At 35.7% G+C, this 27139-nt stretch overlaps 1 protein-coding gene across 21 annotated transcripts in view; it reads right to left on the bottom strand.

Moving 5' to 3' along the window:
• Positions 1 to 27139, bottom strand: part of CAMK2D (calcium/calmodulin dependent protein kinase II delta) — a 314090-nt gene that overhangs the window by 192496 nt on the left and 94455 nt on the right. For all 21 annotated transcript variants that reach the window (XM_058721534.1, XM_058721540.1, XM_058721547.1 and 18 more), the window contains exon 3: positions 19809 to 19868. In XM_058721534.1, the coding sequence (XP_058577517.1) occupies positions 19809 to 19868 (60 nt within the window). The remainder of the gene's footprint in view (positions 1 to 19808; positions 19869 to 27139) is intronic.

Genomic DNA, 27139 nt, shown 5'->3' with positions numbered 1-27139 from the left:
CCAGCCTGACTCATCCCTTCAGCTAGGCACCTCTGTACACAAAAAACCTTCCCCAGACTACAGATTAGAGGTGTCAAGGATGGCAGAGGATTGATGTTAAAGACCTAAAAATAAATAAAAGAAGATTATCCAGGATTGGGAGTGGGGGGGGGGGCAATTTCCCACAAAAGCGATGTAAATAAAAAGGCATCAAGAAAAGATGGAAAACTTAGAGATTATGGGGTGGGGCGGGTCCTATATGGCTGCAAGGTAGAGAAGGACTAAGGGAACTGAGATGTAAAAAAATTTGCAAAGTTGGGATGTCAGAAATTTAACCTGAGGAACTAGGGAACCAGGAAAAGATTTTAAGGAGAGGAGTGCCAGACCTGATCTTCATTCTTAAAAGCCCCCCTTTTTAAAAAATTTTAATGTTTGTTTATTTATTTTGACGGGGGTAGAGGGAGGGGCAGAGAGAGAGGGAGACAGAATGCCAAGCAGGCTCCGCTCTGTCAAGGCAGAGCCCAGCACCAGGTCAAACTCACAAACCGTAAGATGAAGACCTGAGTCGAAATCAGAGTTGGACGCTGAACTGAGCCACCCAGGTGCCCCAAAGCCCCCTTTCTTAGAAGCAAAGTGAAGACTTGAAAGGAGGAAAGGTTTATTACAGCCTGTCTATGTGGATAAAGAGGAGGCAACAGATTTAAAAGTCATTTAGGAAGCTAAGTGAGAGGAATTGCTAAGTGATGATGTAAGTACAGAGGAAAGGAAAGAGGTGGGCGGGATGACACCAGGTTTCTGGTTTCGGCAAGGCCATAAGGTAAGGCAGGGAACCCAAGCAGAGGAGCAGGTTTGGGTGGGGGTCGTGTGGGGTAGCAGTGGAAAACAAGGCCCATTTTATGCATGATATTACTAGTAAGGTACCAGTACAGCATTCCAGAAAATATTCCAGTAGGTAGTGGGAAACACATCTGGACAGAAATATTAAACTGGAAAAAAAGTCGGTATGGGAGTAAAGAGCATATAAATGAGACGCCTGGGTAGATTTAAGAGATAGGCAAAGGAAGAGAGACTCAGGAACAGGAGTGAAAAGAAGTTGTCAGAGACAAAGAATAAATCTAGAAAATACTACGTGTGACAAAAGCCAAAGCAGGTGACTCACACTTTCAACTATCGAGAGATCAAGTAAAACCAGAACCTAAAACAGTTCACTGAACTTAGTAATAAGGAGGTGATTGCTAATCATGAGGAGAGCAGTTTCACGGCAACACATGAGCAGAAGCCTGAAGGCAGAGGCTGAGGAAGTGGAAACAGAATGCTTCTTTAAAATTAAAATTAAACAAACAAACAAACTGCTCAATGAGAAGGAAATGGGGAGGAATTACTTAAATAGCTAACTGTTCAAATAATTTTTACATAGAAGGATGATTACCCAACATTATCCCCGGAACTGACTCATTTCACCTTCCATGGTTTGGGAAGAACATTGTTCCCTCCTCCCTAAATCTTGTCCTTGGAAATATTCAAATCTGCCCAATATCCTGTGTAAAACATTCCAGAGACAACACCAGCCTCTCTCTTCTCTGTATATCTAATTTGGGTACTTAACTGCATGCACTTTTAAACTGTTTCGTATTTTCATGTGTAAATGTCCTAACTTCCCACACAAGTAGGAAGCCCCTAACATGTCAACATTTGGTACCATGTTGGGTCATATTTTAGTGCTTTATTTAAATAAAAAGTAATGCAGCTGCACACAGAGCTCGCATAGCTTTGAGCAGAGGAGGAAGTAAAGAACAGAAGGCTTGTGTAGTAGAAATGTGAACTTTGGAATCAAACAAATGTATTTGAATCTTGGTTCCACCCTTCATAAACAAAGTCACCTCAGGCAAATTAATTAATCTCTTTGAGACTGAGCTTCTTCATATGCACAGGGCACACAGCAGGTGCTCAATATTTACCGAATTTACTCAAAAAATTGAGATAATAATACCTGTAGAGTAGTTGGGAAAATTAAATATGATCATTACAATAACTGCTTAGACAACATATTTCAGTTTGCAAAATAAAGGGAAAAGTTTACAAACGTGAAATAAGAGGGTGGAGGATGCGTTAAATATGTGATGGGGATTAAGGACGGCACTTGTTGCGATGAGCAGCAGGTGTTGTATGGAAGTGATGAATCACTAAATTCCATACCTGGAACTAACATTACACTGTATGTTAAGTAACTGGAATTTAAATCAGAACTTAAAAAACTAAGAACAAAAGAGAACAAACATCCAAGCAGTATTACAAACTCATTTATAAATAGATCTACAATCAAATTATATTAGATATAGCAAGAATTATCTCTTATATAACTAAAGGATTAGAAATCAAACAATCGAAACATCAGATAAATAAATCCCAGAAGTGAAAATCTTTCTCAGAAGACTAGTTATATTTCTTCAGTCTATATCTATTCAAATATATGCTAAAAACACGTGATTTTCAATGGAATGGGATAATTTTGTCTTCCACCGGGTTAGAGGTAAGAAGTGTAGAGGGGTCAAGGAAAGGCAGTAGCTCCAGTGTGGGGAGACAGAAGCAGGACATGGTATGGAAAGTTGGGAGGATGGAAGGTCAAGGCCAGAGGCAGCTATCACAGGTTGAGGTCACAAATAGAGCTTTCTGCAAAGTCACACATGGGGGCTCATGAGCCCAGACTTCAAATGTGTAGAATAAATGGTCTAAAGCCCAGAAAGAACAAGTGAAGAAACAAGAGCTATGTCAGCAGGATCAATTACCAGCAGTGGGACAGGGCCTGGGACTGTGTTAATGGTCTTTTGAAAGCAGGATATTCTAATAGGTTGTCGACACAAAGTAAGAATTGTTCACCATTGTTGCAGCTCACAGTCTACAGTTGTACACAAGTAAGTGAATGAGAGTGGGTCAGTATTTCTCAGGCTCAGCAGCGGAAACCAGCAACCCTTCCTTCCACTGACCATCTTGATAACCTACTGAAACGGCTCTGTGCCTAGATGTGGTGTGCTTATTTCTCCCACCAGGGGAAATTTCTGTTATATCCGAGGTACCAAGATGTTCAGCATGGCATTGCCCTCTCTGAGCAGTATCAAACTACCCTCAAGGACTCACACTCCACTGCCCCATTCTGATTAAACTGGGCAGAGTCTTTAAGGGGATCCAAGTCAGCTCTACTAGTGCCAGGAGATTTTTTTTTTAAATTTTTTTTCAACGTTTTTTATTTATTTTTGGGACAGAGAGAGACAGAGCATGAACGGGGGAGGGGCAGAGAGAGAGGGAGACACAGAATCGGAAACAGGCTCCAGGCTCCGAGCCATCAGCCCAGAGCCTGACGCGGGGCTCGAACTCACGGACCGCGAGATCGTGACCTGGCTGAAGTCTGACGCTTAACCGACTGCGCCACCCAGGCGCCCCTAGTGCCAGGAGATTTAAAGAACGTGGGAATTTGCTAATGAGATATTTGCAAACAAAGATAAATAAAATATGTTCTCTTCTGTATTCCCATAGAATGAATCCTCTATTACGTCAAAATTAGTTCACTGTAGTTTATACCCATTGTTGTCAGAATGGTTTTGTGTTATTAATAAAGGCAAATTCTCAACTGAGGCCCTTTCATAAAAGGTGCAGATCCTGGTAGACTCAGGGTGTTTGGGGAAGGATGGGGAAGAGATGAGATACAAAAAGGGAAGGACCGCAAAAATATCAGAATAAACAGAAAAGATACCACCCTGTCAGATTCGTGGCTTACAGAGCAGCAAATCTGCCAAATGAAGACAAAACTGGCCTAGGTTATATATAAGGCAAAAATCTAAAATAGGAGAAAAAGTCAGGGCTCAGAGTTATTTTAGAAATAGCGCATGTATGTGTAAATTCAGAAGTAATCTGACAATTTTCAAGTAAAAACAACAAAGAAAGGTAAAGTTTGAGTGATATCAGCTCAAGCTGTAAACCAAATTTAAGATTCACAGGTTCACTAGGTGTGGTAGTTAGCTGATGAGAAGAAAAAATGTGGGCAGCAACTCTTTAGAGCCTCATTAATGAAGTGTCCGTGACTGCTTTACACTAAAACGGCAAAGCTGCACCGAAGGACAAGAGACGGCATGGCCAGCAAAACGTAAAATACTTACAATTGGGTGCTTTACAGAGAAAGTTTGCCAAATCTTGCTGCAAAGCAAGGCTCCTCGTGGGCCTCTAAAGGAATCGGTGAGGACAGGACAAGCCTACTATAGAAGCAGGAGTTACACCAACAACCAACCCTCTTTCTTTACTCAACAGTTTAGTAAGTTCATCTAAACAGTAGGCATTTGCTTTGATGTGTGGAGCACTCAAAAACTAAGGGCTACCCCATAAATGTCTAAGAATGAGGCTCACTAACCAAATCAGTAGATGATCTGGCAAGGGAAAAAAAAAATGTTGGCATTTGTTTGTAGTACAGTTCTGCTTCCGAGGGTATCACGAAAATGCTTCCCAAAATGGTGGGCAAGCAGCTGGAAGTTTTAGGTACCTGCCAGATAAAGGAGACAGTGACTCTGACCACTAGACAAAGATGCCTCAGATTCTCCAGGTTGCATGGGAAATATGTCAATGATTACTGAAAGGGTGTGGACCAAGATTCCAATAGGATGGGAATTTCAGACTAAGTGATAAGGGACTGTTTAGGAAGACCAGGCGGTAAAAAGAGATATATTAACTCATATGATTTGACCTTCCAGACCAGGTAGAAGCCCTACGTTTGCTCTCCTGTTTTGCAGTTTTTGTTTAGGTGTGGGCTTTCCCTGGGCCACTGATACTCATTTTAGCTAGATGAAAATCAAAGTTCCATTGAGGAACCCTCTGCTTGCATAAAACAACATAAGTTAAAATTTATACTTTTTTTCCAATTTTATTAAAGGACATTCCTTTGTTCCATTTCAGATTATCTACACTTAATAAAAATATATGTTTATTAACATGCATTGTTTAATGCTTGCAACAGTTATTTATTAAGCACATACCCTTTTTTTCTTTTAACGTTTATTTATTTTTGAGACAGAGGGAGACAGAGCATGAACAGGGGAGGGTCAGAGAGAGAGGGAGACACAGAATCTGAAACGGGCTCCAGGCTCTGAGCAGTCAGCACAGAGCCCGACGCGGGGCTCGAACTCACGGAACCGCGAGATCGTGACCTGATCCGAAGTCGGACACTTAACCGACTGAGCCACCCAGGCGCCCCTATTGAGCACATACCCTAAGCTGGACACTATTTTGTTCGTGTAAGGGATACGAACAACAGTTAACAAGCAAAGTCCCTGCCTTTATTGGGTTTTATGTGCTAGTGCGTAGAAAATGGATTTACTTTACTGGCTACTGAACAAATAAATGTTCAGTATCATGATAAATGCTACAGAAAAAAACAAAGCAAGGAAGAATATAGGGAGCGCAGGGTAGGCATGGGGAAGGAAGGTTGCTTTTTTATGCAGAGCTGTCAGGGGAGGCCTCCTGGATGAGGTCATGGTTGAGCAGCGGCCTAAAGGAAGTGAGCCAGCATCACTGCAGTGGGGAGAAGCAGTGCCCTCAGAAGGAACACAGGGTACAGCAGAGGAACCCCCAGGAACCCAGAGGGGCTGGGTCAGAGCAAGTGAGGGAGAGAGAAGAAAAGTAAGGTCCAGAAGGTAAAGGGACAGGTAATCCTTGGGTTGGGCCTCAGACCATTGTGAGGGCTGTAGGGCTTGTCCCGAGTGACGTCAGAAGCCACGAAGCAGCTTTTGAGCAGAGAGACATGGTCAGAATTCACGGAGGCCAGAGCAATCCTGTTAAAATTAAGCAGGATCCTGCCACTTCACTAAACAATAAAATGTTCCCAAATTAAAGACAAATAGCTACAACATAAACATGCCCATTTGCATATTTTCTCAAAAAAATAACACTTTCTAGTTTTTGGAAAAACCTCAGGAGAGAATTACAACTTTTTTTTTTCATTTTATTGTGAGATAAACACTTTGCAACCGCTATATTAACACATCACCAATTCAGATTAAATGGGGAGAAGACCTGTCAAACTTAAAGACTAGATAATCTCTTTGATTTAAATAAATTTCACTATCCTTTAGTGTGTGAAGAAATAAGACTTGCCAACAATGCCTAATAAAACTTCTCTTAATAAACAGATTTTTAAAGGATTAGCATATGTCAGCACCAGTCTATGCTAGGTTACCTTCTGATTACAATGCAATTTCTATGCTTCACTTTAATTAGATATGTCTTAATTGTCTCAAAAGCAGTATATACTCTACATTAGATGCATATCTATAATCTTACATTATTCATTTTCTTAAAATTTTTTGGGGGGGTGCATTAGTAATGTAAAGGTATAAGTAGGCATAAGTAAGTGTAAAAACTAGCTCAGTTTCTGTCCAGAGGTTTAATTACCAAGGGGGCTGGGTGGTATTTCTCCCTTCCACAGTCAGGTTGCATCTCCAATCTAAAAATGCATGCTTTTTGATAACACATTGGAGAGAAATGGAGAGAAATCTGTGAATCCTTTTATGTGAATTACAAAATCATTAAGACTAACATGAGAGTCACATTTAAGATTAAGAGACCATTTTACTTTATTTCTTCAAAGTAAGTCTTGTTCCATTTTAATATGATATCTATTCCAAAAGGTCCATATTTGGGCTCTACTGGTCTCTGGAATATTCCAAACTACATGAAATATTGGTGTCAATATACAATTTTATGGACAGGGACAAAAGTTTATCTGAACAAGTTTCAAAATCCAAAAAGGATAAAATCAAAATGAGTCACAATAAAGATAAAATTATCTTCCAGATAATTACTTCTTTCTTATCCACATGTGATTCTTGGGAGGTAGTCTCCTCATTTTACTTAAATATTGACGTACAGAGTTTATTCATAGTTTTAAATTAAAAAAAAAAAACTTTCAATATGTAAATATCCTTTTTCAGTGATTTAGGACAAATCTATATTCTAAGCTGTGACATCATTTATGACTGACATTTAAACTAGTTCTTTATTGGGGCGCCTGGGTGGCGCAGTCGGTTAAGCCTCCGACTTCAGCCAGGTCACGATCTCGCGGTCCGTGAGTTCGAGCCCCGCGTCAGGCTCTGGGCTGATGGCTCGGAGCCTGGAGCCTGTTTCCGATTCTGTGTCTCCCTCTCTCTCTGCCCCTCCCCCGTTCATGCTCTGTCTCTCTCTGTCCCAAAAATAAATAAAAAACGTTGGAAAAAAAAAAAATTAAAAAAAAAAAATTAAAAAAAAATAAACTAGTTCTTTATTTTTCTACTCTTGTTAAATGGGAATATTTTAGAAAGTTTTGCTCACAGGATAGTCTATATAAGTATCATTGCTTACTTGGCTTTCATTTAAAGGGACATACTAATTTTTTTTTTTTTTTAATAAGGAAATTGCCTGGGTCCAAAGTTAAACCAAATAAGTCTGACTCTTTGTCATATCATTGCTATTCTTACCTTATATCAGGGTTTCTCAATCTGAGCACTATTAATATTTTGGACCAAATAATTCATTATTGTGCAATGTTGGATGTTAGAAGCATCTAAGGCCTCTACTCAATTGATGCCAGATGGGCACCTCCAGTTATAATGACCAGAACACATACTGCCAAATGTCCCCAGGAAGAAGAAACAGTAGGCTACAAAATCACCCCAGGTTGAAAACCTACCTTAAATCAATGATTTTTTCGCTTTTTGGGGGTGGAGGAAAGGGAGTGGCCTAATCTCATTTCTCTTGTCCATATTATGAATATATTCTTAGAAAGTGACCAGGAGATGTAATTTAACTTTAAAGGGTAGATTTATAAAAGGAGTATCAAAACAAAAGGTTGCTAGAATAATCTATAGATATGAGAATGACATTTGAAAACCATGTTTTATCATAGCTCTTCTCTTATAAAGTTCTTAAGAAATAAGTTTAAATGTACATTTGGTACTACCAGCTTTTAAATGAGAAATTGTTTGGGGGATAGCAATTGGCAGAAGAAAAAAATATGATCTTCAATTTCACAATAGCTCCAACAAAATTAAGCCTGCTAATGAAACATAGTCTTAATCCTTTCCTTATAGTTAGAAGAGTATAAACTGATATAAGCCTATCTAAAGTCAACACATTTAAACCATTTTTGCTAAAATGAAAAGAAGCCTATATTGCTTTTTGTACACTTCCAAATATTTTGTCCCCAGAATATAACTTCCTTTTATTCATCCACAATAAAATTTTATAAATTTTATATATAAATTTGTTTTAAAGCACATTCAGAATAAAAGTAATCTAAGAAAATTATTGTTGTTATTGGTCTTAAAAAATCATTTTCATACTCTTTACAACTAGATATTGGTCATCATCTGTCTTTGACCATCTTCACAATCCTCACACTGCTGTGTACACATTTATCCACTTTCACTATCCCTTGCATGTAAATCTTAAAAATACTTTTCATACTCTCTAGAGTTTTATGTGGTCTCCCACATGTAAGTCAGATAGGATATATAATTAAAGTAATTATAAGGTTAATGAGCCAATAAATGATATACATTTGGCTAAGTCATGAGAGACCAGTGAGAAGTGATCCTTTCTCCAGTTGATAGAATGTGGGGGAAAGAACACTCTAGAAATGTTCAGCCACAGTTAAGTGTTGAGGTTGGTGTAGTGACTATCCTACTTGTTCAAAAGGTACTGTGAGAAGCCAATTTGACAGTCTTTATTTCCTGCATGAAAAAAAGAACCCAAAATCAAAAGTCTAGCTACATTCAAGTCTTGGTCTAGGAGGAATGATCATAACCACTGCCAACCACTGCCATCCTGAAGATGAATGCTCAAATGGGGAGAGGCTTGCAGTTTTTAGCAAAAAGTGAATGATCAGGGTTTTATGTGGTGTTATTTGCAATGTTGATTGTTCCTTATTTGTCCATGCCCACCCCCCCCCCCGAAGGTATTTTCCAATCTTTAAAAATAATTTAATCATGTTCTCAAATCAACTAAATTTCTAATTTCTTCCACCTTCCTTTTCCTTTGTCCCCTATTAATGATATCAACATCTCTCCAGTCACCCTAACTAGAAACCTCACAGAAACCACTTTCTATATCATTTACCACAATTTAACTTCTGCCCAAGATCTCCTAATTCTACCTTCACAATATCTCTAGTATCTTTGCCCTTCTTGCCATCTCTGTTCCCATTACCATGGTTCAGGAATTCATCATTTGTCTTATGCATAAACTAATTCAAAAGACTTTCAAATGCTCTTTCAACACAAATTTCTCCTGACTCCAAAAAATTATGTTTATTACTGCCAACTTTTTCTTCTAAGAAACCAATATAATTATGAGTCAACTAAATAAATCTTTAATAATGCCTCATTTCTAAAGATTAGAAATCAAACACTTTGGCATAGAAAAGCCAAGACTCTATCTTATCATTCCCAATCAAGCTTTAAGGCCAATATACAGATTATACTCTAGTCATTCCAGATTTTCTATCATTCTTCGAGTGTAACCATAGACTTTTACAACTGATCTTTTCCTTTTGTTTTGTCGTTCTATACTGTTATTGAATACAATACCTACTTCTTTATGGCAAAAATTCTTTTCATTATCCAATGTATTTCAGCTAAAATGCTTAGTTTATTCCTTAGAGCTCTCATGGTACATTAGGAATAGATTCATTAAAGTTTGTAGCCACAATGTATTTTAGTTGCACACATAACTCTCTGCCCTCCAAAACTGTGAACTTGTGGTCAAGGACTATGATTCATTCATCTTCGTAGGCTTTCAGTATTTTAACTGCAACAGAGTTAGCAGTATTCAACTCATTGCTTAATAGTAATCACTGGAAACAGAAGACAACTTGCAAATTACATATACTTTTATTCTGCTCATCTTTTTTGTCATTTTACCTTTACCCACACTGGCATAATTCTTTAATTCTGAAATCAAATATGGATTAAAAAAAAACACTCATCTAATGATGAGTTTTAAGAAATTAAAGGAAAAAAATAATAGTTTACTTTTTATTTTCATTTTTACTTTTAAATTTATTTTGAGACAGCGAGCGAGAGCATTCATACACACTACTACAGGGAAGAGGCAGAGAGAGAGGGGGAGAGAGAATCCCACACAGCCTCTGTGCGGACTGTTAGATCTGAGCCGAGATCAAGAGTTGGACATTAACTAACTGAGCTACCAGGCACCCCAGAAAAAATAATATGTAGAAAGAAATTAAATGAGTTTATTATATTTTTCAAAAGCTTTTAAGAAATGTTTTCAGAGCTAAGCAAAATATAACACTATGCTTCAACAATTCAATTTGAAAGTAGAGCTCTGCTCTCAGTGAAAAATAGATTAATAATTAAAGCACAGATGTGTATGTGCATTTTTTAACAAATCCAACATAAGTCATCTATATATGCAAAATCACTGATACCTAATGAAATCATAATTCAGAATATCCTTATGGTGGAAATTTAAGTTTCCAGTTTTTGTTAGTCAAATAATCCATTTTCTGAACAGAACACATGACAGACAAGATTTCCTCTACTTCAAATAATGGAATCATAAAAATTACTGCTCTCTTCTTTGGTGGTTAACATTGCAGGTTACAGAAATTTTTCTTATTCTATGCATTTGGTTGAACTACTTACACATAAATTCATCACTAAAAATTTGAAAGTAATCTTTGAAGAATAAACTATAAAAACTACTGACCTTCAATAGTGTGGACAGAATATTACCAAGCAGTTTGTATCATTTCATAGGAAATGTATAAATTACGACAGAAGTACAAAATGTGAAAAAATACCTTAAGAAGAATTCAAGTTATATGACTGTTTGTACCTATTTCCTTTCCTTCAACACAGGCTTTTAGCCTTTCACACTAAATAATCAACAAAATGAATATATCAAACAACAATCTGACATAATCATTACTCTACAGCAAGACCATTAGAGCTGGGGTAGTTTTTGGGAAGCAGATGCGAATCAAATACAAAGAACAAACACTTCTACCTGTGGAACATTTTAAAAGAGAATATATTCTTCAAATTTATAAAGAATAAGAATATAGAGCTACCTCTCCTAAAGTGGCAACTTTTCTATCAAACTAAACCACGGTTACCTTACAAAATGCTAAAAATAAATGTATAATGGGACTCTAAATTACACTTTCAAAAGTTATCTGAAAACTCTAAATTATTATTCCTTTGTCTATTCTATTAAAATAAGTTATAGGCAAAGATAAAAATAAGCTATAAGCAATAATTGCTTAAAACACTCCCCCTCCCGCACACACATATATGCACAACTCCAAGGGTTTATCTGGTCTTAGAATCCATCATCTCATAAGTGTCATATCCTGATTCTTTTTCTACAAATTAAAGAATAGTTTTTTTTTTAAATTATCATATGTTACACATCACCTACTGTTGTTAGTTTCCTTAACTTTCATTGTTTTCTGACAAATATTTCTCACTCACTTTCCCCATCAATAAGAGAGGAGAGTAAAAGATATTCTTGCATAGCAAGTAAATAATTAATTCAGGATCAGATATGACTGCTTAAAAGGTTTTTCACCAAGACAATAAAAACGATTGGCATTAAAATATAATTAGTTCTACAGTATCTGTATTTGCCATAAGTATTTCAATGATCTCATGCTGATATTTCCCTCAGGGAATAAGAACTAGAAATAAATAGAATTATATAATATCTGCAGCAAAGGATCTCAGTCTGCTGTTATTTTAACGAATTTTCATAAAATTTGGAGATCCGTATTAAACAACAATGTGAATAATTCAGAATTACACAACTCTAGGCAACACAGTAAAGTGCTGAAGAGCCTGGATAGTGATAACCAGTCTGTGGCAGCTGAAATCTCCTCAATTCTTCTACTTACTAGCTATCTGACTTTGGTTAACTGTGTAACCTGTTTGGGCTTTATTTCCTTGTCTGTAAAATGGAGATGAGAATGGCACTTGTTTGTGTTGAAGATTACAAGACTGGATGCATGGAAAGCATTTAGATTACTGCCTGATAACACAGTCAACAGTTCTCCTGTTAATTCTAGTGACAAAGTTCATTGGAATTCCAACCCAATATTTTTTTCTTTTATTCAGGCCATCTTCAAAGCTTAACACAATAGCTTATTGTATCTAAGTTTATTTTTATTGCAAAACTATCAGAAGAAAGGGAAACAGCAATGATTTTTAAGGGATTAAAAGGTTCCTCAGATCTTTTCAGGGATTCCAGGTTACAGGAGTTATTCTTACCCAGGGTGAGGTAAGGGAATGGAGAGTGGATTCTATCAAGCCCCAGTAAAACAAGCAAACAAAGAAACAAAAAGGTGCTAGTAATGTTTGGAATTATTTTTTCTTTCATAGTTTCAGTGTAGGGCACAATTCTGAGCCCAAGAAACTGTTAGAAACTTTCAATATTCTGGTACGAGATTCTACCCTGAACTTAGCGAAGACAAGACAAAATGGACATAAAATAGGTTTAGAAGAACAAAACAGAAGATATATTTAGGCATTATGCGTTGATAAATCAAAGTGTACTATTCAGTAAGGCCAAAGCACAAATTGTCCTTCATTTGTAACAGAAGAATCATTTATTCTCTATAGTTTCATATAAAATCCAACTATTCTAATATAACACAGGAAAGTGGCTGTTTCACTGATACAGGTAAAAAATAATTTATTTACAAAGAAGCCAATAAAAAGGACTCATATTCAAACACTAATTAAAAATGAATTTAAAATGTTATCTTGTATCAACAATTTTTATATCCATATTTTATCTTTCTACCAAATAATTTGTTTACTGAAGATGATGATAAATTTAACTTTCAAGCAAGAATTATGAAGGGCCCATCACTGGTACCATAATAAATGAAAAGAAAAAAAGAAAAAGCTACAGTAGATAATGAGAAATTTGGAAAATAATTATTTGCTGGATAAAAAAAAAAAAAAACCTTTCTGTGCTGTTTCTCACATTTGTGAAGAGAGGGTAATCAATTCTACAGACAATAAGATATTCTGAGAAGTAATTTAGCCTTTACACCAAATGATCAAGATAAAGAGGTGAGATTTAACCAAATAAAAGGTGAATATAAAACAAGAGTACTTTGCCTTGTTACTACTGAATAGTGTTAAATTACCTTTTATCTACTGAAAAGTCAGTAGAGCAAGTTGTTTAGCAATAAAAATTACTTATTCTTGTATAATTACAAACTGTTATGAATATTAGGCATAATTGCCAATAATGGAGGAGGTCATAGAGAAAAACTTTAAGTGTCACTCTCTTGCAATGTTGTTATATTTCTCACAACATTGAAAAAGACTTTTGAGTATCATTCATAAAATCATTAACTTTGTTTCCTCAGCACACTAATTAACATTTACTCTGCACTAACTGTGTTCTCCTTTCCCATGTGACTCTTGCAAAGGATTCCAAACTGGAATATCATAACAAATAGACTTATAAGGCATTTTAATCATTTACTAACTAACTACTGGGAATATTTAAGTATTTATTGAATTTAGGCTTGCACAGTGTGATTCGAGTGTTTCTTAAAAATTCTAGGAACCTGGAAGAGGACTGCATGCAGAGTAGAACAAAAATGTAAAATTTTGCTAAAAGCAAAAGTCCAAAAAACAATCAATCAACACACACCACCACCACCACCAAACAAAAGTGACTTAATTTTGTCTTGTGAAAATCAGAGGTATGACATTTAAATCAAGGATTATTTGCAAAGACTAGAGAGATCTCAGATTGAAGTTGAAATATTAGTTTTACAGTAGGACACCATGCCTCCTAAGGTCAGGGAAAAGAAAAGACACTACATGCAAAATGAAGTAATAAGCAGGTTGTGCATTTTTAATCCCTTTGGAGATCTGTGTGTGACCTTGGGTATTATCTCCCTTACTGAACCCTCCAATCTCCATCTGCAGAATCTAGGTTGGATTTAGATAATTCCTAAAGGCTCTTCCAGTTTTACATTCTAGGAAAAGAAAGTTATATAAATCCTAGATGTCATAAATGATCACTCATGAGTATGGAAAAACCTGCTTATATAGAAAGTGTCAGAGCAGAATAAAGTGGGGTTCACAGAGTCTATAGACTTTTCCACTAATATTGTGTCTTTAATTTTCTATTGCATCTTATAACGAGTTATTTTGTTTATGTGTTTTGGGGTAGTGGCTGAGAGGCCTGGAAGGAAGGTAGTAATCACTAAGGTATTATGATGTTATCTCAGAATGGTTAACTCACTGTACTGGGGGTCTGAGGGTAATAATACAGACTAGATTTTTTTTTAAGGCCACATAGCCCTTCCTTTGGCTCTCTAGCTCCTGGGATTCATTGAGCCATATCAGTAAAGGCTTACCTTACAAAGGAGGTATTGATCCTCTACAAATACAAATGTTCCTTTACACTTTCAAAAAACTGTCTTGCTCTTTCTAAAGTCTACACAAAGTGTAACTTCAGGTCTTCAGAGAATGGGATAGCCCAGGAACAAAATTTATCATCCCACAAACTGAAAAGCTATCTCACATATCGATCTCCTTACAAATAAAGGGTAAGTGTGTATCTTCTCACTTGGGACCTCAGATAGGTTAGATCAGAGTTCTTGATATTTTCTCTTTTCCTTTCTTGGCCCACTTCTTTTCAGATTAATATAGTCGCATTAAATGAGCATTTTGCCTGATCTCCCAAAACTCCCTGTTTAAATTATTTGGACTTCACCAAAGGTTTCAATAAATTCCTCAATAATAATGTTTACCAAAGATCAAGTATGAAAAAAACAGAAATATAAAATAATTTTGAGAACAATTTGGCTATTGCCTCAAGTATTTTATTTCACTACCTTAAAGGTATTTTTCCCTCACTTTAGTAGATATGCTAACATATATAGCTCAAACTATTTGATTTACCCCAGATCTGTTTATACCTCAAGAAAAAATGAGCCCATTTTATTAAAATAAAGGATGAACATAACAATAAAAAATAAGCTAATTAACAGAAAATTGAGGTGAGATATTATCTCCCCATTTCTTTAACACCTGAAGATAAAGTTAGCTATAATCTTTCTCGTTGGGGGTTCAACCAGAATTGTCAAGCCAGCTGCTCTAAATGCAGGGAAAAGATGGAGCTGCTCAGAAAACTGCCTGCACTCCCAAATTTGTTGAACCAAAAGACGCATGGTGCTTTCTTGTGGACTATGTGGAGCACACAGAAGAGAGGTCCACCTGTAGCTATTTAAATTCTTACCAAAAAGATGGTGCCAAGGATGATAAACACCTTAATTAGTTCTAATGAACTAATGAAGCACTATATCACCTCTGATTGTGCTGAGCTGACTACAGTCCATTTTACACATAGCAGACAGAACAAATCAGATGACAACACACTTTTGCTTAAGACCCTTCTACTGGCTTCTCATTGCACTTAGAATAAAACCTAAACAACTCTAACCTGGCTTACAAGGCCCTACGTGGTCACGCACCTACCTATCCTTCTGACCTATGGCAGGTTGCTCTCTCCTTCACTCATGGTAGGCTCCACGCCGATCCTCTGACTCTTCCCCTAACAGGGAAGTTCACTCTGCCTGTAACCTTTTCTCACTAAGGTTCTTCATCATGGATTCTTGTCTTAAAGATATCAATTTAAATGTGACCCCTGCAGACATATCTTGCCTGGCAAGCCACTCTAAAGTAATGACAAAGACTGTCCCCTTGACCAAAATGTAGGCTCCTTTGAGCCCACTTTTTGACTAGGCCTTGTCTCAGCCCTATACTCAACCTGGCTAAGATAGTCTTAGCAAAGAACTTACCAAGTTATCCCTCCATCTTTGATATGTGATTGCCCCTGACATCTGATCAAGTTCTTCATCCCTCACCATTGATGTCAAAGTCTATGGCCTTCCTTTAATAAGAGTCTTGTTAGTAGTTTAGTAAGTTCATTAAGAATCCCCCCACATTTGATATCTCCTCTTAGTAATCTTCACTTCATTGACCCCTCATTCTGCTCCCTGGCTATAAATCCCTACTTGTCTCTGCTGTATTTGAAATTGAGCTAAACTCTTTACCCTAATGCAATAATATAGAATAAAATCTGTCTATTGACTTTAATGAGTGTCTGATTCTGTTTCTCTTTGATAGCAGCCACCCAATCCTCTGGTATCAAATTACCCTATTTTAATTCTCTGCATAGAACTAATCTCCATGACATAATGATGGCCATTTATGGTCTATCTCCTTACACTACGGTGTAACCTTTGGGAAAAGTAGGGATATTGTTTCTCTTGATTCCCACTTCATCTCCACCAGTGTGTTGAGCCTAGAAACCTGCTGGCAATGGCTATACACTAAATAAATTTTGTTGAGTAAGACAATTTAAAAAATTATATTTTCATGGTTTATCTAAATGGGTATGAAAGCATGTAGAAGAGAATACCGAAAGTTATCATTATACATAAGATCTATCCACAAAAGGCAGAAATAAATACCACAAATCTTAAAAGTTGTTTCCTTTGGTTTCTTCTTTAGAAATCATTGTATTTTCCAAAATTTCCACTGTGTGTTTTACTTTGAAAATCAGAAAAGCATTAAAAAAAAACTAAAGAAAAAAAAAGTGGCTTATGAATTACCAATTTTAGTTGGTTTATAATGTGTTTCTTCAAGAGAAACCTTTTCCTTGCAAGTTCTCAGATTATCAATTCTGTGCCAAGAGAAAGGCCCATAAAAAAATAAAAAAAGTAACCAGCAAATTTTCACAGGAGAAAAAATTGTCAAAAGTTGTATTTTCTTCCTTCAAGTTCTAAAACCTGAGAGATTTTAAGGTAACCAAGCAAAAAACAGAATAGAGGAAAGGAAAAAGAGAATAAGAGTCCCATACTAGATATCACATCTATTCAGGAGAATCAAGACCAAATGCTGTTTTTCTGGAGTGAACTGAAGCAGTAGTGAGTAAGCACGAGTGATCTATGTGACACTGTTAACCAAGTGCAATAATCTCAACAGGAACAGCAGGACTCTGCTTATTGCACGGTTTGCCTCTACTCTTCAGTATAATCTCAGATGTCCATTATGGCATCCATCTTTAGTTTGCTGCTACTATTTTTTTGACAATTACTGTTGGTGTTTAATCATCTCTCTTTACATGACAACATACAACATCGTCAGACTGCATAACATGAAGATCAATTAAGATAATCAATTAAGATAACACAGAATGAAAAACAGCTCAAACACATTTCTCGAAGTAGAAAAAAAGTTTTGGTGGAATCCACTGGATGAGCTCTGGTCTCTGAGTTTTTACATCGGCTGTCTGTTCCCTCTGTCTGTTGATCCTTTTTTCACCAGAGAGTCAAATGACTTGCTTCCTCCTGTTCTTCATGTCTTCCAGTTTCATTCTCAGCGAAGTCACCCTGACCAACTATCTAAAATCAAAATCCCCCAACATTCCCAATTTCCATTCCCTGCTTTATTTTTCTTCTCAGTACCTATCACAATATATAATATCCTATACTTTGTTTATTGTCTGTCCACCCCAAAAATGCAACCTATATGAGGGCAGGTATAATGCTCTGTTGTATCACTGCTGTATTACCAGAGAATTAACTTGTTGAATGAATGAATAATATGAATGAATTTGCCACTGTTATCATTTCTGAGAGTGAGTCTTAGAAGTATAATCTATCTATGATTCATACCCTGCAGTACGGGGTCACTAAAAATCTTTCTTGTGATTATAAACAGATCCCAGAATTCAAGGACCTGTAATTTCATAGTTGCTTTCATACTCCTGAACTCTTGAGAGATGGAAGAAAATCTCAAGTGAGGCAACCAAGGAGCCATGATATTGGCTGCTATGGACCACTGAAAAAAATTATATGTAGTGGCAGAGTATGTAAAAGGTGCTGTCTAGCTCAGAAAACTTTAGAACTTTCCCCCATGACCAACTTCCCCTTCGTTAGTAAGGTTATTCTACATGGGTTTTCAAAATGAAAATTGTTCTTGTTTTAGTTTGAGTGTCTTTAGAATGTTTGACTTTGGTCTCCTAGAGGAAATGAGGACAACTAGTTTCATTATCTACAAAAACTGAGTTTCACAGAAAGACCCTGATTAAAAACAAAATAACAACTCTTGTTCATAAGAATAACAAGTGCATAAAATTTCATTTTATCTTAAACCTGAGCATGAACAGTGCTCTTTTTAAACCATAGTGGGTCATATTGTGTAATTTCTCACTAGCCAATATTATGGGCTGAACTGTGTCTTTCCAAATTGTGTCTCAATCCCAGTACCTCCAAAAGTGACTGTATTTGAAGATGAGGTCTTGAAAGGGCATTTAAGTTAAAATGAGGTCATGAAGGTAGACCCTAACCCAAAATGATGGTGCTCTTATAAGAAGAGAAAATTACAACAGAGACAAGACCATGTAAAGACACAGGGAGAAGACATCTATCTACAATCCTAGGAGGGAAGTCTCAGAAGAAACAAACCTTGCCAACACCTTGATCTCAGATTTCTTACTTCCAGAATTGTGAGAAAATAAATGTCTCTGTTAAAGCCATCTAATCTGTTGTAGTTTGTTATGGCAGCCCTAGCAAAATAATATAGCCAACAAAGACTGTCATCAGGGTAAAATACTTAAAAAGAGGTAGATTTACATTTCAGCATTGTTTTGTTCTCTCTCCAACCAAAAGGTTCACTTTAGACAGCTGCTAGTTTGTTAATGCTTCAGATTTACTTGGCAGTATCCATTCATTCACTTAAGAATCTAAGAAGTATGCAGGATACTAAAAACTACAAGAGGAACAGAAATTGAATGGTCCTATTCATAAAAATAGAAGAACTATAAACCTTCTCAGTGAATGATTTTGCAATTCTACCACATTATCACTCCCTCTCTCACTACCTTTATATCACAGTTTGGTTGACAAGAAATCTCACCAGAGATGGGCAGTGCTATTTATCCAAAATAATCAAAACTCTTGTCACAGAATCATGTTCTTGTTCTTTTTGTTTTTCTTGTTGCTCTTTTTCTTTCCTTTGTTTCTTCTATTTTTCTTATATTCAGCATTTTTTTTTTAATTTTGAACATTATCATGCTATTTTGTAATTCATGAAGGATAATACTCTAAAATAACTTTACTAGTTTCTGGAAAAGAATCAATGATTATAAGAAAAACTCCTCACAGGATAGGGTAAAAAGTAATTTAGCTGACTAAAATAATGACATAAATTCTGTCTCCAAACTTCAGCAAAGGCAGAAAATCCTTGAAAACACATAAAAGGACTATTAACCTAATGATACTTTATATTATTTTTAAAGTGCCAGTACACACTACCTTTTGAAAAACTTTTCAAAAATTGTAAAGAATCAAACGTAATCAAGACCAAAAATTAGGAATTTATTTCTTAAAAGTTGCAAATAGTCTACAGGGAGTCTGGGTGGTTCATTAGGTTGGGTATCTGACTTTGACTGAAGTCATGATCTCACCGGTCACAGTTCGAGCCCCTCAGAGCTCGAGCCCAGCGTCTGGCTCTGTGCTGACAGCTCAGAGCCTGAAGCCTGTTTCAGATTCTGTGTATCTTTTTCTCTGCCCACCCTCCCTCTGTCTCTGTCTCTGTCTCTGTCTCTCTCTCTCTCGCAAAAATAAACATTAAAATAAAAAAAAAAATTAAGTTTCAAATAGTCTAAATTACTAAAGTAACATTTTTATTATGGTTAAACAATCCATAACATAAGCCTTAGTTAACATTTAAAATACACTGAAAAGATTTCCTTACCAATATTGGGGTGCTTCAAAAGACGGCAAATTCTAGCTTCTCTTTCCAGTTTCTGATGATCTGTTTAAAAAGAATAATAAAATAAATCACAGCTCTTAGCAAAAAAGATTAAAAGACAAAAAAAAAAGCATATCAAAATGACATAAAGTCTTTACATTTATTGATCTTTTGGTCTCTTTTTAAAAAGTGATAATTTGTAACTAGGTGAACATAGCATAGTTGAACAATCTAATTTTCTTTCTTTTTCATTGGCTTGATACTTGATAGAATGAGATATAGAACAGAGCTGAATTTAGGTAGGTTGGAGAAAACAGTGAAAATGGCACAATAGTATTCTTTTACCTTAAGTATATATTATTACAACAATTTACATAACCCAAAATAGACATACACATTTAAGCAAAGGGTGCCTATCTAGACACTGGAATGCCATGGAAACAGTGCTAAGTAGGGTTATAGTTTGTCCCTAATGAAAAGGATTTCCTGTCCTGTCATATTTTCTATCAACCACTCTTCATTGTTGGTTCAACTTCCTAGGTTTATGATGTTCTTCCTTCTATCAGAGACTTCCAAAAATCCCAAATTGCCTGCTTATCTTCACCCTTCTAGGTATCCCTAACCACTTCTCTGAAAGAGCATGATCACTGTAACTTGCATTTTAAGAACTATTCAGACACTCTTCTTTGGCTTCTTTGTGGTGGTTCATATGTATATATTTATAACCAAAATCAATGGCCAAATTACAAAATAAATGGCAAAAAAGAAGAACAGGGCAGAAACACATGTTTCCAATAAGGACAGCACTGCAGAGTGGTCATTAGCTGAGAGCCTTACATAAATAACTGACTTAAATCTTACAATAGCCCTGTGAGAACAGGCAACATTATATCTATCTTCAAAATATAAAAAATAAGGCATAAAGAGGTTAACTGATTTGCCCTAGACTATAAAGTTAGTGGCATCTACCAAATCAGTTCTCATTAAGTAGAATCATAAAAGAGCCTTAAGAGAAGGAGGGGAACACCCATCTAACTACCCACATATGGTGTATACCAATCATCCTCAACCTCTGTCGTCTCAGAAGCCCTTAGCACTCTTAAAAATTACTGAGAGTTTTATTTATATGGGTTTTATTTATATGGGTTTTATTTATATGGGTTAGAACTGTTAATATTTACTCTATGAGAAACAAAACTAAGAAAAACACTATATATTAATTCATTTAAAAATAATGAACCCATTATATTAACGTAAGTTACTGCATTTAGTTTTTAAACACTTTATTTGGAATTAACAAACTTACAGAAAATTTGAAGAACAGTACTAAAAACACTTATATACAGATAAATTTATTATTAACATTTTACCCATTTAAAAAAATCATTTATGCTCTTTACCTATGTATATATGTCTGTGTATAGTTTTACACATATTTAATTAATATACAAATATACATACCAATAAATGGGTTTTTTCTGAACCATTTGAGTGTATGTTACAAACATCAGGGTTCTTTTCCCCTAAAATTTCAGTGTGTATTACCTAAGAACTGTGATCTTCTCTTATAATCACAGACACTACAGTTACCAGGTTCAGCAACTGTCACATTGATACTTTATCATCCATATGCTAACTTTGTTTATTTAACCCAAAGATGCCCTTTAAAGGATTTTTCTCCCTTTAGTGGAGGATGCAGTCCAGGGACAGATATGGCACTTAGTTGTCACTTCTCTTCAGTTCCCTTTAATCTGGAATATTTCATGGTTTTTGTCTTTTATGACCCAACAGTTTTGAAGAATTCCGTCATGTCTATCTTTGAAAAAGAATGATTCTCATTTTGGTATTGTCAAATGTTCGCTCCTGATTTTATTTAGGCTATACATTCTCAGCTAGAACATTATCCTTGTCAGGCTATCACATCTGGAGGTATACATTGTCCAAACGCTTCTCAAAAGTGTAACTTTGATTACCAGGTTAAGGTGCTGTTGAATTTCTCTGCTGAATATTACTATTCTTATTTTTCCTTTGTAACTAATTAATATGTGATGACACTTTTTATGGTCAGGAAAACATTCTGCTCTTCATCAAAATTTCCCTCTAGATTTAGCATTCAGTGAGGATTCCTGTCTGAACCAGTCTTTACTTTGATGGTAGCAAAACGTTGATTTTCTAACTCTAGTACAATAACATACTTTTCATGAAAAATACTGTTTTTTTAAAGTTAATGTCATTTTCATAAGCATGTATGAGGACAGATAGTATCTATGCTTGCGATAAACATAGCATAATGTATAAACTTTTCCAATTATTATGTTGTACACCTGAAACTATTATAACATCATGTCAATTATACTCAAAAAATGATTTTGAAAGGAAAAAATAAAGAGCAGCATGATTTTACATTTTTGGAAATCTCTTTGATGTCTGGCTTAATAGAAGACAGCTGTATTCTCATGTTTGCTTCTATATTCAATCTATTGCAATATGTTGTTTTGTTTGAAGTAAATGAAGAAAATCTGACCTCATAAGGTTATATAGTTGGAAAACAGTATTGTCACAGTCTTTTCAGATAATTGTGGATATTATGTTTTAATATTATCCCCAAACTCAACAAGTAGTAGTTTCTTAAAGGTTAGTTGCCATGCGAAATCTGAAATCTTATCAATGTACTTCCCAAACCATATCAATGAAGTCATGAACTTTAATGTTTAAATCAAATTAATTTTCAACATTAATATAATACATTTTATAATATAGTAAAATTTTACTCCGTTACATTAAAATTCATTGCTCTTTCTTGTACTTCGAATCTTTTACACCAAGGCATAACATTATAATGTGATGCACCAACCATTTGGAAAATACTGGTTTAGTGCAGTATGTAGTTCTTCCAAACACTGACACATTTTGTTACCTACTATCATAAAAACAATTGTTAATATCACCACTAATATAATCAGAACAATATTTAAAATTTGGGAATTCATCACGTTCTCATGGGTAAATATAAGTTTTCCAAAATTCTAATTTTTGTTTGAAAGTTTGAATTGTTACTAGCAATAAATGTCAATAGTTTTCTTTCAAGCAATAGGCTCACTTTGTTCATTTTTGATAAAATGTCTCTCAAAAACATAAGTCTGAAAAATCATAACTAGTTTTTCAGTTGTAATTTCAAGTAAAAATGGTGTTCCCTGAGAGTACCTAGTTCAGCTTCCAACTCAAACGACTACAGGGTACTTTTCCTTAAGACAACCATTGTACCTCCGTATGGAGCCTGAGTGCTTTACCCATTCTTATCATTTAATCACATAGAATGTTGTAATGTAAAGATGTGTGATCAAAGGTCAGGATTTAATAACAGTAAATTGGCTCATTAAGTCCAATCCTCAGTGAAATAAGTTTTTGTTTTTGTTTTTTTAGTCTATAAGTGTATGATGCTGAAAAACACAGACTATATAGTTTGATGCTACTGATGTGATTCACGTAAAGGTGCCAGCAATTTTATCTACTATTTCTTATGCATCATAGGTACAAATGTCAACACACACACACACACACACACACACACACACCACAGAAGCATACAATGTCTTATATTTATTATGAAAATAGTTTTGACCTTGTAGATCCTCTAAGAGGGTTTCAGGGACTCCTGGGTCTATAGACAACACTTCTGAGAATCAATGGAATATTTTACAAAAAAACCCACCTATTTTACATAATACTTTTTTGGCAATTTTGAAAAATATTTTAAACATACATAGTGATTTTTAAGTAATCTCTATGCTCAATGTGGGTATATAATGTTATTAATAGCTCAAATAGAAATGGTGTTTTAAAGAATCAGCATACCATTGTATTGGATCTAGCAATGTATCCATTGTATCCGGATTACCAAATATAAAGGCAAATATTTTCTCGCCTTACCATTATCTGAAACTGTTAGTGCTTCAAAAAAAAATGTAAATTCTTCAAACCCCCATCTCTTTAATAGGTTCTCATTCTTAACACAAGCTCCTTCTAGAATATTCTCATTTAGAAATACACAAGTAAACATAAAAGATTAAACCTGACTTGAAATTGCATCTAGACCATCTTAAATTCTCTAAAGTGTCATACGTAAAACATATGCAAAATACTTGCTTATAGGAATTATAATTTTTATAAAGACAGGGATATGCAAATATATATGCTATCTCATGTGATATGTATTACGTATATGTTATCATTTAGTATTTATATATGTCACTGATATCTATATAATTATATTAAAGAAAAATAAGATCTTTATTGACAATATGTGGTATAGAGCTTTAGCTATAAAGATGAACATAATTACAGAATTTTATATAGCCTATTCTTATGGGCTGTATCATGTCTTGTAAAAAAAACAAAAACAACAACAACAAAAAAACCCTTACTACCTCAGAATGAGTCTGTATTTGGAGACGGGGTCTTTAAAGGGGTGAAATGAGGTCATTAGCGTAAGCTCTACTTCAACATGACTGGTGTCCTTCTAAAAAGAGGAGTTTAGAACAGACAAGCATTGAGGGAAGATCACATGAAGACACTGGGAAAAGATACCTACAAGCCAAAGAAAGAACCCTCAGGTAAAAACAACCTTTTGAAACTTTGATCTTGGACTTCTAGCCTCCAGAATTTGAGAAGATAAATTTCTGTTGTTTAACAACCTCGTATGTGTTACTTCGTTATGGGAGCCCTAGCTAACAATACACCAAAGTATTAGTTTTCTATTGTGATATAATTGCCACAAATATGAAAGCTTAAAATAACAAATACTTACAATCTCACAGTTTCTGTGGGTCAGAAACCTGGGAATAGTTTAACTGAGCCCTGTGCTTTAGGGGCTCTCAAAATGCTGCAATGAGGGGCACCTAAGTTGTTCAGCCAGTTGAGCATCCTACTCTTGTTTCAGCTCAGGTCATGATACCAGGGTAGTGGGATCAAGTCCCACATCATGCTCCATGATGAGTGTGGAACCTACTTAAGATTTCTCTCTCTGTCTCTCTCTCTGTCTCTCTGTCTCTCTCTCTGTCTCTCTCTCTGCCCCTCTCCCCTGCTCATGCTCACTCTCTCTCAAATAAAAAAAAATTAATTAAAAAAATGGCAATGAATATATTGGCTAGGGTTGGAGGTCTCATCTAAAGTCTTGACTACAGAAAGATCTCTTTTCAAGCCCAAATGGTTGGTGGCTGTTGAGCAGAGGGTCTTGATTCCTAGCCCTCTGTTGGCTGGTGGTTGCCCTCACTTCCTTGCTATGTGTCAACATGACAACTTGCTTCATCAAAGCTACTAAGGTAAAGAGTCTACTACCACAGTGGAAGTCATCATCATATCTAGCCTGATCACAGAAGTGCTATTCCATCACATTTGCTATATTAAATTAGTTAAAAGAAAGTCATTAAGTTGGCCCACTTTTAAGGGGAGGTAAATATATAAGGGTGAGAATACAAAGAAGCAAAGATCACTGGGGCCATCTTAGAGGTTGCCTGCCACATCTAACTCTATAATGGTACTGATGTTTTCATGAGCTTTTGCTTCACTTACTTTTTCTTCCATACAGTCACATAACTTAGTGATCTCCTACGATTCCTGAGGCATTCTGCGCTCTCCTACTGGGGCATGTTTGACATCCCAAATATCCTAAAGTTTTCATTAAAACGAGAATTGAGCAATAATGGACATGCTTCATGTTCAACATCCAGTTTACAGCTTTTCTTTAGAGGGAGTAGGTAGGTGAGGAGTGATTACGTGCCTATTAATACCAAAAGCACATTTCTGTATTTATCCCTGTAAAGAGATGATTTAGTTTTACATTTAAAATTTCCTTCACTTTTAATTCACTCAGCAACAAAAATCCTGCATCCTACCTCATCATTCCTAGCTCTCACAACTACAGTGGTAAGAGGCAAAGACAGATTATAAAAGGTAAGATACCCATAATACCATTTATATCACCATCTGAACATCATATTTTCTTATCCACACACCCTGCAGCTACTGAAGAACCAGCTTCATTTATCATTTGACATTTATTAAAGTATTCAAACTACAATAGTTTGACTTTCTTCTTCCTTTGAAGCTCAAGTCCACACTGTTATAATGAATAAAAATATAACCCTTCAGGCAGTAATATGTCAGGTCTGATAAAATACATGTTATTAGCAATGGATGGTTGAAGATCTACCATACAGACGATGCCATAAGGAAAATAGCATAACGATGCTAAGAATGGAGGAAACTAATTTCATATCATTGGAATTACCTAGTATAAAGATCTCTGGATTTAATTTTTTTTTAATGTTTATTTATTTTTGAGAGACAGAGAGAGAGAGAAAGCATATGAGCAGAGGAGGGACAGAGAGACATGGAGACAATCTCAAGCAGGCTCCAAGCTCTGAGCTGTCAGCACAGAGCCTGATGCAGGGCTCAATCCCACGAACCTCAAGATCATGACCTGAGCCAAGTCAGACGCTCAACCAACTGAGACATCCAGGCACCCCAAGATCTCTGGATTTTAAAAGTTTCTGAGAATTTTGAGAAAATGTAATCACTTTAAGATACTTAAGTCAGCTTTGAGATGTTTTTGGAGACTTTTTAAATTTAATAAGATATTTTATTTTGAATGAGGTGATAAATGTGAATTTGAACCTAATGAAGTAAACCCTTCACTCCTGTTCCAAATCAAAATTTAATCTTTATGGAGAATAACTCTCATCACATATGGAAATTAAAGGGCTAGCCTTGACTCTCTTTCACAGAGTAATAGGAGTATCACTAAAGCTACATAAAGCAACAACTTATTTATCTGGCAACATGAGAGAATGAACTTTCACCAAGTTAATTTCAAAAGTAACTACCCCACAAATGACAAACCACTTAAAATGTTAACCTCTTGGGGGTAAATTTAACAATCATTGCTTTCTTAAGTATACATATACAATAATTTAACCTTTTTTGACACCATAGGGTCATCATGATTAACACTAATTATTACTCTGCTATAATTCAGTGAAGTCCTCAGAGGCTACTGAGGTGTGAAAGGCCACAGGTTATCACTCTGTGTTCAGTCTGCCTCCTACCCTTCAATGTGGAATCACCTTGTGAGCACAGGCAATGCCAACGGATGGTTTGGGCAGGGGAAGGAGGTTGACTGTCATAACTGGTAAGTGTTTCACTTCTCTCTCTAAACACACATGCGCGCGCACACACACACAAGCAGGTGTAAACTAATACAACTTAAGGAAGACATGGATTTGCCACACCCAAGAGGGTTAAATTCTTCTAGTTCCCCCTCCCCACAGATTCCC

This window comes from Neofelis nebulosa, chromosome 3, assembly GCF_028018385.1.
Source record: "Neofelis nebulosa isolate mNeoNeb1 chromosome 3, mNeoNeb1.pri, whole genome shotgun sequence".
NCBI classification, from domain to species: Eukaryota; Metazoa; Chordata; class Mammalia; order Carnivora; family Felidae; genus Neofelis; species Neofelis nebulosa.
This window is presented reverse-complemented; position numbering and strand designations above follow the sequence as displayed.